General features: G+C 35.1%; 1 protein-coding gene across 1 annotated transcript; it reads right to left on the bottom strand.

Annotated features, from left to right (window-relative positions):
• Positions 1-1657: 1657 nt before the first annotated feature.
• On the bottom strand, positions 1658-12848 carry LOC115431892 (F-box only protein 40). The gene is made up of 4 exons (XM_030152585.1): positions 12680-12848; positions 12354-12411; positions 8630-10504; positions 1658-2086 (listed from the first exon to the last, which is right to left on the bottom strand). The coding sequence occupies exons 2-4, from the start codon at positions 12357-12359 to the stop codon at positions 1901-1903; spliced, it is 2067 nt and encodes a 688-aa protein (XP_030008445.1). The 5' UTR covers positions 12360-12411; positions 12680-12848; the 3' UTR covers positions 1658-1900.
• Between the last annotated feature and the right edge of the window lie 1357 nt (positions 12849-14205).

Below are 14205 nucleotides of genomic sequence, written 5' to 3'. Positions count from 1 at the left end.
AAATCGACACTTTAACCTTTACAACACATTTAATTCAGTTTTTAGAGTGTATTTTAAGGCTGTGCACATATTTCCTGTATTTTCTTGTTGTATGTGAAGAAAAGAGAATGAGATTTCAATATATGTATTCGTTTCAACCCTGAAAAAACAGCAAAGATAAAGGTGGTCTAAGACTTTTACACAGAACTGTAGTTGTCAGCAAACACATCACAAACCATGCACTGCAACATTAATTAAATATGGCAACAGGACAACACTGTCCGTCTATAAATACAGCAGTGTGTTTATGGTGAGAAATGTGACACAGATTCAAACACATGTGTTGTTGCATATTTTCTCCAGTAGGTGTCAGTCTGGCTACACTGAAAAACAGTTCAAAGCATCGATGTGCTGCCCTCATTTCTTTTTTTTTTTATTTTTTTATTTTTTTTATTTTGTTTCACACAGCAAACTGAACCACACACACACAAGAACAAAAACAAACCAAGACAAAATACCATGCATCATTCAGTTGTGAATCTAAAACACACAATTCAATAAATGTAAATACTGTAAATTAGATACAAACACCAGAATTGTAAAGTACATTACACTGAACTGTTAAACACATGCTGATCCATTAATCCTATCAATACATGTAAATAATTGATGTAAAATACAGTTTGTCATCTTTTCATGGTCATCAGATATGACCTATGTGGACATTCAGAGGCTCTGTAGTTACCATGGAAACACCGTTATCTTCTACAACATTGTTTCACCAGTAAAACTCATAGAGTTGGATCAATGACAGTGGATGAGGACACATGTTTTTATGTTTAATTAATGATGTTTTTGCTGAAAAAGTAACGTTTTCTTAATTTTTTTCCTGATTTGGATCAGATATCCTTTGAATTTACTTTGACTTTTAATCAACATCTACATGATCAGTTAAATACATGATTTACACTGAAAAAACTTCAAATAAAGAGGATAATACTACAGTAAGTGGTGATAAATCACTTAAAAAAGGTGAAATATAGAGAATAATTCATTTGTGAACTAACACAAAAGTAGCACTGGGTCATTATGGGTTAAATCAATGTAAACCAACACATAAAACACATCAGTACGTATCGATAAATTAAATAATATTTAAGTTAAAGCATGATGTTCATTGAACATCAACATCTCCTCATGGTGTTTTAACCCATGAAGACCCAAACATCCACTGATCTAAACTGTTTAATACCGGTTAATCACTAATTGTCGCTAATTCTATCAATACACGTAAATAATTGGTGTAAAATACAGTTTGTCATCTTTTCATGGTCATCGGATATGACCCATTTGGACGTTCAGAGGCTTCATAGTTACCGTGGAAACACTGTCATCTTCTACAACATCGATTCACCAGTAAAACCCATGGAGTTGGATCAATGACAGTGGATGGAGATGATTATTTTCTGTTCAGCTAATGATATATTTTGCAGAAAAATGTATCTTTTTCATCAGTTTTCTGTGTTTTAGAGATAATAACCCTCAACTTTAATCTGCGCTTTAATGAATCAGGACATTAAATATAGGAAAATACCTGATTTTTACTTAAAAATGCAAAATACAGAGAATAATACTATAATAAATGGTGATAAATTACTTAAGAAAGGTTAAATATTGAGAAAAATTCATTTGGGACCCGATATAAAAATAGCTCTGGGTCTTTGTGGATTAAATCGATGTAGGCCAAAAAGTGCTGTGTTTTGTTGGGCGCAGTTGTGAATTGCCTCCTGATTGGACGCAGCAGCTGCACATGTGGAGGATTTACAGTATGGTGGGCGTCCATGTGTCACGTCTCAGCGATTCTAAACATGGCGTTGCTGGTGTTTTGCGGTCCGCCCACTGCGCTCAGGGACCATGGGCTTCATCTTCTATGCTTTACTTCATCTCCCTGCTTGTCTCTGACCTCTCCCAGGCAGGCTAACGCCGTCGGCTGGGTCCTCTCCTCTCTCTGGTAGAAGGGACAGGTTTTTAGATGATCCGACATGGAGCGAATATTGCTGAAGTTCCATGTGTCCACGGTGGAAAACACAAAGCTGAACTCCCAAACCTGCGAAAACAGAAAGACAAGAGCTGAAGGTGTAGGAGGCGGCTGGCATGGCATCTATCAAACGGAACACAGCTATGACTGGCCGTGAGGATAAACATCTTTTTTATATCCCTGGAATCTAGATCACAGTATTTTTATCGCTCCATCACATGGTGTTACTTGTGTATCCGTCTATTATAAATGTATACAAATGATGCCCTTTACAGAGGAGCCACATACCCAGCTGTCACTCACATATTGTTATCAGCATCCGCCGTTTGTTTCCACGAATAATCACATATCTAGATGTTTTTAGCAGGGCTCTGATTACTGGCAGCCAGACCCCAGGCCATTCCACATCACTGATATCATCCACATGCTCCTCACTGAACCGCTCGTCCTCAGTCGTGTTCGTTTTCAGTCCTTAACAATATGTGCGCAGCTTTAAAAGAAGTACTACGCCCACACTGAGGATAAAAATACACCAGATACTTCAGGAAGAAAGTCTGAATATTATGTATGTTCGTGATATTTCAAGAGGTAATAATGTTTTGACAGTGAAGTGATACAATATCAAGACGAAAATATTAAAAAAGTTGAATTAAAATGAGAAAAAAGTTGCAGTTATGAAAATGAATATAGCAGCTAGCAGATGGTATATATATAAAGTTAGGAATAAACTCTAATATTATGAGAATAAAAGAATAAGTTAATGTATGATTATCCTACCTGTGCTAACAATTAAAATTTAATAAAATTGTAATGTTTCATGAGGAAAAGTAATATTTTTACAATAAAGTGATAACATTTAAAGTAGTAAACATAGAAAAAGCCATGATTATAATGAGACAAAAACTTGAAATTATGAGGATAAATATAGCAGCAAACCACAACAACAAGTAGTAGATGGTTAATTTATAAAGTTAGGAATAAACTACAAATATTCATACTAGCATAAAAAATATATATTTCACGATGAAAATCAGAACATTGAATAAAATTGGAATACTAATGTTTTTACAATAAAGTGATAAAATTTTAAAACGTAAACGAGAAAAAGTTGTGATTAAGATCATAAAAAAAGTTGTAATTATGAAGATAAATATAGCAGCCAACCATAAAAATAACTTGCTAATGGTTAATTTATAAAGTTAGGAATAAACTCTAATATTATGAGAATAAAAGTGTGGGTTAATGTATGACTATCATATCCACACTAACATACGAAAAATGCTATTTCAAGGTTAAAATCATAATATTGAATAAAATTTGAATATTTCATGAGGAAAAGTCACATTTTTTTTTACAATAAAGTGATGACATTCAAAGAAGTAAACAACAAAAAGTCATAGTTAAAATGAGAAAAAAGTTGTAGCCTAATTTATGAAGATAAATATAGCAGCCAACCACAAAAACAACCAGTTGATGGTTAATTCATGAAATTAGGAATAAACTCCACTATCATGAAAATGAAAGTGTAGGTTAATATATGACAATCGTACCCATACTAACATTTAAAAATAAATTAAAGAAAACTGTGAAATTTGATCAAGTGATAACATTTAAACACCTAAATATGAAAAAGTCACGATTAAAATGAGAAAAAAGCTATGATTATGAAGATAAAAATAACAGCCAATCATAACAACAACTAGTAGATGGTTAATTCATAAAGTTAGGAATAAATTCTAATATTATGAGAATAAAAGTGAGGGTTAATGTGTGATTATCATATCCATATTAAAATAAAAAATGCTATGTCAAGGTTAAAATCATCATATTGAATAAAGTTGGAATATTTCTGGAGGGAAGGTAATATTTGTACAAAATAGTGATATCACTTTAAAAAGTAAATAAGAAAAAGTCATGATTAAAATGAGAAAAAAGTTGCAATTATGCCAGAAAAGTGCAAATATAACTACCAGAAAGTTAAGACTATAAATTCATAAAGTTATGGAAAGTATCCAATTCTGTAAAAGTTATAGAAGTTAACATTTAAGGAATAAAATCTGAATATTTGGAGGAAAAAGTATCTTCAACAAGGCTATGATTCAAGAACACAGGAATTTACACAAATTTACACACATACAATGGTACCTTTGAGGAAGCTGTAATATTACACTAAAATAATTATAATTACGAGGGAAAAAAAATATGAATAATCAAAAGAATTATAAGTAATAGTATTACAAGAACAATGCCAAAGTAGGCTGAGAATAAAGCTGTTAAATTGTGGAAAAAAAAGGCCATTATTATGAGAGAAAAGTTGGGATTATAATAGAAAGAAATTGCAATATTAGAAGAAAATACATGCATTCTGTAAGTACTACTACTACTACTACTACTACTACTAATAATAATAATAATAATAATAATAATAATAATAATAATAAAGGGTTAATATTGAAACTGTTGAAGCAAATGCTGCACTGCATTACTATTATTATCTCTTCTTTTATTAAATTTCACGCAGTTAAAATTCAGATTTTTCTCCCATAATGTACTGATTTTTTATCTCTAAGTATCATCTTTTCCCTTCACTTTGACCCTGTACTTTGTGTGTTATCAGAATTAGACGTACTGTTCTTTAACCCTTTCACGCATAGTGGTCACTCCAGTGGACAGTTATTCTACAGCTTTTCTTTTGTATATTCATTAATTTTGCTGTTATAGTTCCATATCAGCCAACACAGTGGACACTTATGCATCATCCTATACACTGACATTCATACAGTTATCGTAAATTGCTGTTTTTATAAACCTAATCTGCAGTGATATGTTAAAGTGTAAAAAATTGCTTGATATCGTTATTTGACTGTAATTGACAGCTTTTTTTTTTTGATGAAAAAGGTGTTTTGTTTTGTTTTTTTGCATATTATCTCCATGAAGTGAGTAATAACTAGTATTAGAGTATGTTAAAATGTGACAAAACATCAGATTAGCTGCATTAAAAATGTGTTCACACAGTATATCAGTAAATACATGTTTATTTGCTTCAAAAATTAAACGCATGACATCCAGCTGAGTGGATATTTTTGCAACTTCATAAAAAGTAGGTTCAGATTTTTTTTTTTTCAGTTGCACTGTTTTTTTTAATGCCTGAAGAGGAATAAAAATACTCAGGGAAAAAACATCTTGATTAAAGTTCTGATAATTCATGCATGAAAGGGTTAAATAAGTACTTCTATTTTGGCTGAAATCAGTTATTTTGACATAAAGGGAGTATTTTAAACATTATTCACTCAAACTAAATGACTCTTGTGCTGGTTTCCTTTTACTTACTCCATACATTTCTACATTTTTAATACCCATTTCCTCATTTCATCAACTGAATCAACCCTGACTCAGTAAATGTGAAAACTTCAGAGAAACTTGATCCTTGTGAACAGCGCTTGTAATTCTGACCAGGATTAAGATAATCTCTATAAAAAAATTAAAAAAAACCCAGGACAGCTGAGGTGGTCCCATGTGGCTCAGACCACCAGGCTCCTTGTGGCCTGGTGGTCTAAGCTTGCAGTCAGAGGTCTGGTTTACTGGGTAATCACAGCATCCCTGGTCCGACCCCAGCTGGTGACCCCCCCCCACTCCCACCACAACACTTATTCCACCACAAAATAAGAGGAAAAACCTAGTGGTGGTGGTCCTGGATTTGAAGCTGCAGTAAAAGGAGTCCATCCTCAGTACAAACACAGAACACGTTCTCTAAGAGAGAAACTTAATTTAAGAATGAATGTGTCAGAACAACTGTGAAAAGGATGTGTGTTTCAATCACAGGGGTTAAATTATGTAAAGTAAGCAAAAAAAAAAAAAAAAAAAAAAGGAAGTAAAATCATACATCAGCTTAACCCATAAAGACCCGGTGCTATTTCGGTGGCTGTTCCCAAATCGATTTTTCTCTCTATTTAACCTTTCTAAAGGGATTTATCACTATTTATTACAACGTTATCCTCCGTATTTTACATTTTTTCAGTAAAAATCAGGTACTTTCCTACATTTAATTCACTGATCATGTAGATCAGGGGTCTCAAACATGTGGCCCAGGGGCCAAAGGTTCCAATACATGTGACCTGGCTGTTCAGACTGAAGTCGCATTGCAAAATATCAGATATGTATGTATGTAGGACCACATATGAAAGTGGCCTGGGTCGGATTTGAAAAACATCGGATTTGTGCTGTTCAAACTGTCTTTAACAGATCCAATACAGGTCACATAAGGGCAAAAAAAATTGGATTTGGGCCACATTTGCCTGCAGTCTGAACATCGCCTTAGTTCTGACCTGTTCTTTTTTTCTGTACTGTATATTTTTATCATGTAAAATTGGGATAGGATAATATAAGTTCAGCTTCTTCCAACTTAATTTCGGACATAAAGCGTTGTTGAGGAGCCACAATGAGCTAGTTGTATATTGTGTTCTTTTGTTGGTTGGTTTATTGCATTGAATATTCTGGAATGTTCTGTTTAAATTTGAGGTTTTTCTTTGCCTTTCGTTCACTTATGTGTTTTGTTATTATGTTCTAAATGACGTTCATTCGTTTGTTCATTGATTAACCGTTGTGTTCAGGTTGTGATCTGTAATATTGTTTGACGACCACTGATGACTGGAGGGTCTTAACAATGCAGCAGCTGTCCCACTGTAGGAATGACTGAAATTTTCCAATGACACTTTACATGATGGAGGCAGATACCACCGGAGGACTGATATAGAAGTCTGGCCTTCCCTTATGTGGTCAAGGTTGAAAACAATAAACACAGGATAATGGAAAACTGTGGTAAACAATCAATGTAAGTATAAAGAAACTAATAATTTTCTAAGTTTCTGAGTTTCCAGGAGTCTGTTTAATGCCCCAACGGACCAAATCCACTTGTATATTACTTTATTTATGTGCTATGATTACTGTGATTTAAAGATGAACATAAAGGAAGCATAAATTGTAAAGTGTTAGAAGAATAAAGAGGTAGTTTAGAATAGAAACAAATAAAAGGATTGGAAATTAATGTAATTTCCTCATTTTTTTCTGAATCTTCGCTATATCTGTTCTTGACTTTCAACACATAATGATGATGTTTTATATTATCCTCCTCCAGTTTCTCTTTTGATTAGTTTTAAAAGGCTGTATGTTGTATTTCCGTTTTCAATTATTAAAAAATTGACATGAAATTTATCATTATTGTTTAGAATAAAGGGTTCTGAAGCTCTGCCAAAGATGCCAATGTATTGGATTGTACAGAAATGAATGGAATTTATTTACAGAAACAAACCAGGGGTTTATAAGATCACTAGAGGGTGAAGTGAGTAACTACATTGGTTTTTCATGGTGAGGAAAACTAACACCAGAGCCTTTGACCAAAGTGTCAGAAAGTGACCAGACGGGATGAGAACCATTAAGAAACAACTGTTAGAGTCAAATAAAGTGACAAAGTGATAAAAGCTAGAAGTACTGTTGTTGTTTTCTCCACTGGACACAGCTGTAAATGAAAATAAGGAGCGTTTCTTCTACATAAGGGAGTTTGATTCAGAGGCTTATGAAGGTATAAAGTTATTATGGGATGTTATTAAATTTATTCACAGTTCAGACTAAACTATGACAGTTCTGTTCAATTCCAAACAGATATTTAGTTCAGGTACTGACAACACAAATCGTACAGAAAACAGAGGTGATTAGTGTTTTTACTGTGGCTATTTTCAGTCTAAAAACCGAGCTAAGCTAACAGAGCTAAGCTAATAGAGCTATAATGTAAACTATCAGCTGATGAAGCATGTCAAGATTATAAGACACAGTGTTACTTTTGAGTGACTGTCAAAATAAGCATCTATAAGGTTTAATTTGAAGAAGAAAACTTGATGAAACCATGATACAGATGTGTGTAAACAATGAGCTTTATACTTTATTCAGTTAGTGTTACAGTCTGTGGATACATGGTGTTGATTTGTTGGTGGTTTTGGTCCTAAGTGAGTTCTGGTACGAGACTTCCCTCTGCTGGTGAGAGTTTGGTTTATCGATATTACATGTTTATATTCTTATTTCTTTCTCTTTTTTTTTGGTATTTACTTATTTGAGGGTATTTTTTTTTATTTGCATTTATTTTAATATAAAAAAGAAGCTTTAATAAGAGATGCCATTTATCCAAGTTATTTTGTTGTTGTTATATTCTTGTAAACCAAAGGTAATTAAAGTTGACATGTTACAGTAAATGCCTTTTCTACTGGTTTGTTTTGTCTATTTTAAATCACCATAATTGAAAAAAAAAAAAAAAAAAATCTATAAAATTCATGGCAGTGGGGGGGGGGGCAAAACCTGATTTCACCTAGGGTGTCATAAAGGCTTGGGCTGGCCCTGTTTATTAATGAACACTAAACTTTATTACTAGGTGAATTTTTTAACATGAAAATACTGTTGTAGATTTTTAAGTAGATAAGTTTATAAAATAAACTAACCATACAAACGTTATCAAACCTTAGGATTTTTCTGTAAAACATATCAAATCCATATAGTTGTGACACCCAACTGACCATATATGTCCAATCCCATAGACTTTATCTGAAAAAGTTGAAAGATACTTGCTTTCTTTCGACACCTCCAGGAACTCCCCCCATGAGAATATGTCTTTTTCTCCCACTTGAGAGAAACCATCCCTCTTTCCTGCAACAATGTGCTGCAGACATCTCTCATCAGATGGGAGACCTGGGACAGCTGGGATAATGTAAAACTGTCAAGGTAACCGGCAATGTGTTGAAGGATCTCCAGGGGCAAGCTGCTCAGGTGATCCATATTACAGCCAAGATTTCTGAAGGTTTTCTCGCTCTCACACAGGAGGGATGAAGGCACTTCTGGCTGGAGGACGAGGGTGTTGACGTCCTGGCAGTATTTGATTGTACCTCGGTGACCTGAGGGGTGAAACCTGGTCTGGGTGAAAGTGCAGCCAAGGTATGCTAAGGGGCAGCGTTGTTGGAACCAGCCGTTCAAACCGGCCTGGATGTCAGAGTGCACATTCCTGAAATGAGAGCAATACTCATCCCGGCGAAAGAAGTGGCCACACATGTAACTGAAGGCTGAGCTGAATTTGTTGTGTCTTCTAGTGACAGATTCAGCTTCAGTATTTACATAAAGCCCAAGTGGTTTATCTGCGACAACATCAGCAAGCGACGCGTTGGTTTTGAATGGAGCTGAGGCAAAGTTATACGTCTGCGTTCCGACGTCTATGTAAAGTCCATCTGTAGACGAGCCCTGGGAGATTAAATGCCCTTTGAGTTCTTTTTCCAGTGAGCAAAGGAGTGTGGCGCTAATTTCGTCGCATTTTGGAAGATCCTCAAGCGACACGCCCAAATCAGCAGTGTCTACGCTTTGGTGTACGGACTTAGCTTTGCATGAAGGGTCTTTCGTATAATTGCGTTTTACTCGATAGCTTTTAGGAACATTAAAAGATCGGATAGTTTTAATCTCAATCGGCTCCAGGTTGCCATAAACAAAATCTTTTTCCCTCGGAGTGCAAGCTGCAAGTTGTCCAAAGTTGATGAGCATTGCCCCATTGTGCGCCAGATACATGTTATATTCAGCAATATTGACTTCTTTTCCGAGCCGCTCAAGGACTCCATCTTCCCATGGCGCAAGGCCAGTCGCACCAATCATGTCTGGAGCTGCAGCAGCAGTTTCTTGGCCCTGGTGAGAGTCTCTTGTCTCTCTCTGACAGTTCTGTGATTCTTGCTCTTCTTTTTCTTCAACTTTTTCGTCCAACCTTTTCAGATTTTTGACAGTTTCCTTGCATCCCTCCATCTCCTTCTTGAATATTCTCTCCCAGGAGCTGTAGTTCTGAATATTCTCTACATCCCTGCTCCTTGCCAAGGCGTCTCTCTCCTCTTTACTCAATTCTTTTCCCTCTATTACACTGCAGCCATTTTCTGCAAATTCAACATAATCTACAGAACAGGCTCCTTCACCTGCTGGACTGTTAACCCCAGCACTCGTAGCCTGAGGGGCAGAATCCTCCACCATCAATTCAGGAAAAATGTTCTTCATTTTGATGGATCGGAATAGCAGCTCTTGGTCCCTGAGAGCTATAGCAGTGTCGAGGTCCAGCTTTGCTTGTGGGTTTTCTGAAACATTTCTGTAGAAGGCTCGGTCTGTGTCTGAAATAGGCCAACGGTTCCACTCCTGAGAGCAGCTGACAACACTGGCAGGACAGACCTCCAGGTGTTTGGCGAGCCGGTGGCGCTGCATGGTGAGAGGGCAGCCATAGTGGGCGTTGAGGCAGCGGACTGTCTCATTAGGACAGAGAAGCCGGTGCTCGTCTTCTTTGCACATGTGGAGGGAGGCGCCACAGTTTTTATGACACTTGATTACCATGCATGACACGGAAATCTGCACTGAAACTTGACAGTGGAGGTTGTAACACTTGTCACAATGCTCATGCTGCCCCACTCTCGTCTTTCTGCTCCTCACCTTAAAAAACAAAAACAACATCACACATTGGAGTGAAAGTCAACAGTATTTTCCCTCACACTGTCACTAAAAGCTGCATCCAGTAAGGTTAGAATCAGATTCTGTCAGACATGTAATTTACACTGCTGTGGTCTCTCAAGTGAAACAACAGACAACTGACACTGATGTTGTGAATTAGCATGGGATCAACAGCTTTCATGTCAACTCCAAATGAAAATGTACCTGACATGACGCAGTAAAACCAATTTACGCTCATCATCTTTTGATAACATAGCCACAAGTAACATTAGTTACTCAAATGTCAATTACTGGGTTAGGGTTAGAGTTAGGGTTAGGTGGACTACAGGTGGAAATTAGCTCTAGGGCTACAACCTGGCACACTACTTCTCTCCTGTTGAAGGTTAATGTATTTTGTGCACTGTCCCTGTCCAGATAAATAAATAAAATATGAAATACTGACTTAACATTAGTTCATCTTAAGATTTTAACATTACCTTACACATTAGCTTAGTAGCTGGAATAAGTCACTGATCAGTCACTTGCAAATGACATGTTTACAGACTCAAGTTTTCTACAAATTCTGCAAAGTAACAAATACATTCTCATTAAATTTCATTCAAATGAATAAAGGGAAGTTAACATTATGTTATGTAATGTCTGAAGCTAACTAAACGTTAGGTGAGTCATCATACCTAATTACCAAATTAGCTTTTAGCAAATATTAGCTTTCAGTGAGTAGTAAAATTAGATTATATTCATTGTAATGAAACAGTTGCATGATGACCAAAGAAATGTTAGAAGCTAAAGTAAGCTGGACAAGTTGACTTATTTGTTACTAGCATATTACGTAACTATATATGTTTACTTAATGGTTATGATAAAGAATTGTTTATACAGTTGTATAAATCATATTTACAGAGAAATATGTAAATATGATTTATATACACACACACACACACACATATATATATATATATATATATATATATATATATATATATATATATATATATCCATTCTAATGATTAGCTACAGGTAACATTAGCAAATGTAATATTAAATGCTAACTCAACACATGTTGACCTATCTGTTGCTAGCTAGATTAACATCACGCTACCACAGGTGTTAGCTTACTGGCTAGCTCAAGTCAATGTTCACACAGTTAGAAATCGTGTACAGAGGAAATATTGAAATATTTTCAGTGTAATTAAGTACCTGCAGGTTTACATTAATATACAGTTATACGTTAATCCTTCTTCGATAGGTAGAATTATCTGTTGCTAGGTTATAAATATTAGGCTAATGTACATGTTAGCATGTTGGCTAGTGTAACTCACTGCTTTTACAATTATAGAAAGAATTTTTACAGAGGAGGTAATATATTAAAGCCACATTCACAATATATTTCAATGCATATGTTTCATATTTCTGTCATAATGAAGAAACCACAAATAATTAGTTAGCATGGAGGTTAACATTAGAGTCCACCTAATCTGATGGTGATCTATTAATAATGTATATATTTTACACCTTAGCTTGTTGTAAAACATAACCAACTGGTCCCAGTGGCAGATTTCATGTTTACAGATGAGGCAAAGAATGAAAGTTTTATTCAAGAACATATATTCATACTGCAAGTAACATTAAACATTAATGTTAGCAAAGGGGGATATGACTCCACTGACAGACGACCAACTGAAACGGATCATTTCACTGAATAAAAATAGAGTTTGTGCTCCATTTGAACATATATAATACACAGGGCTAGTTGGTTTTAGGTGATTTAGTGCAGGTGAGTTAGGCTACAGCTTAAATGCTAATAGTAAACAGGAAAAACAAATGCACTTACCATCATGGTTTATGGACAAAAGCATAGGATGATCTGGGACCGGTTTCATACAACATCACTAAAAGGAAATGATTAAAATGCACCTTAAGAATGCATTGAAAGTCTGTCTGACATATGGTAAAAAACACACACTTAAAGCAGGCTGGTTTACTTTATTAATTTATTGTTAATTTTTAATCACAGTGGAGGTTAAAATATACAATGCAAGTGGTTACATTTTTACATCAGCAAACAAACAAAACAAACAAACCCAAAAGTCTTGAGTCTTATAAGTTTTAGTTGATAAAAATGTCAACAACGGGGACAATAACAGTGAAATTTCTCACCCTTTGTTCCTCTGTGCCTGTCATCTTGTGTTTGCTGGCACCTCGGAATAACCTCTGCACTGTGTCTGGACATTATAAATAGACACAACACAGAGGCAGACGGGCCGGTGGGAAGGGGCATTATTGTCACTCAGCCATTAAGAGGCAAGGTCAAGTTACAGCCTCCACTCCTGCCTCTCAGTCTGAGAGAGGCTGGTGATAATGCCAGGTAATCCAAGTGCTCAACACTTTAACTACCGTATGGTCACATTCATCAGCGCTACAGCATGTGATCAACAACAACACCTCTGGGTGACGACGCCAACACCCCCGTGACCTGATCTGCAATAATCGTAAATAATGAGGGTTTCGTCAGACCTCATATAGTCAACGCTAGCTTTAGTTTTGAAGGAAATGTCGAGCAGAGCCGTTGCAAAGAAATGCCTCATTATGATCACTGTTGTAGATGTATTTTATTATATATTTATGGGCTTTATTAAAGTAGGATATAATAACTATATGACTCATAGTTTAGTTAAGTATAATATAATAAGGTATACAGTATCCCAGGGGTGTCAAACTCATTTTCTTCCGGGGGCCACATTCAGCCCAATTTAATCTGAAGTGGGCCGGACCAGTACAATAATAGCATGATAACCAATAAATAATGACAACTCCAAATTGTTTTAGTGCAAAAAATAATGTTCAATTATGCCAATATTTACATTTACAAACTATCCAAACAAAAAGGATGTGAATAACCTGAAAAAACGGAATTTGTTAAGAAATAAAAGTACAATTTTATCAATATTATGCCTTGACTTATCATTCATACATATACACAAAACATTTAGTAACAGGCAGAAAATTGTTAAAATTGCACATAATTTTCTTAAGTTTTTCATTTTGTTCAAGTTATTAATATGTTATTGTTAAAGGATAGTTTAATGTAAACATTTTCGAATTTAATGTTTTATACATTAAATCAAAGAGAAAAAATTGGTGTTGTCATTATTTATAGGTTATTATGATATTATTTTTGAGTTTGATGGCCTAACTTGCACTTTGCAAATTCATCCCACGGACCAGATTGGAACCTTTGGCGGGTCGGTTTTGGCCCCTGGGCCGCATGTTTGACACCTGTGCAGTATCCTATAAAGTGTGACAATTTTCACATGATTATTTCATCATTTTCTACTGTTTTGCATTTAACCCTATAACGCCAAAATTATCATATTTGTTGTGTTCCCATCTATTCTTTTTAAGACGTAGAAACAAATTCCGTGTCATTACAAAATCCAAAAAAGTATGCATAAAGAGAGTACGACGCCAGTATTTATTATTAAACAAATGCTTCAGTGAATATGATCAAATATTGTCAGATATTTTCTGCATATGAATATTGTGGAGTACAAACAAATTGGATATTGTCATTATTTTAGCATCTAATTGTTAAAAATGCTAAAGAAGAAGCAGTAAAAATGATAGCAAATGTAGCGCTGTGTGTTTAAAACATTAAGACTGGACTTTTAAAAAAAGGTGGCAGC

This window comes from Sphaeramia orbicularis, chromosome 13 (genome assembly GCF_902148855.1).
Source record: "Sphaeramia orbicularis chromosome 13, fSphaOr1.1, whole genome shotgun sequence".
Taxonomy (NCBI): domain Eukaryota; kingdom Metazoa; phylum Chordata; class Actinopteri; order Kurtiformes; family Apogonidae; genus Sphaeramia; species Sphaeramia orbicularis.
Note: the sequence above shows the minus strand (reverse complement) of the source record. Positions and strands in the feature narration are given on the sequence as shown.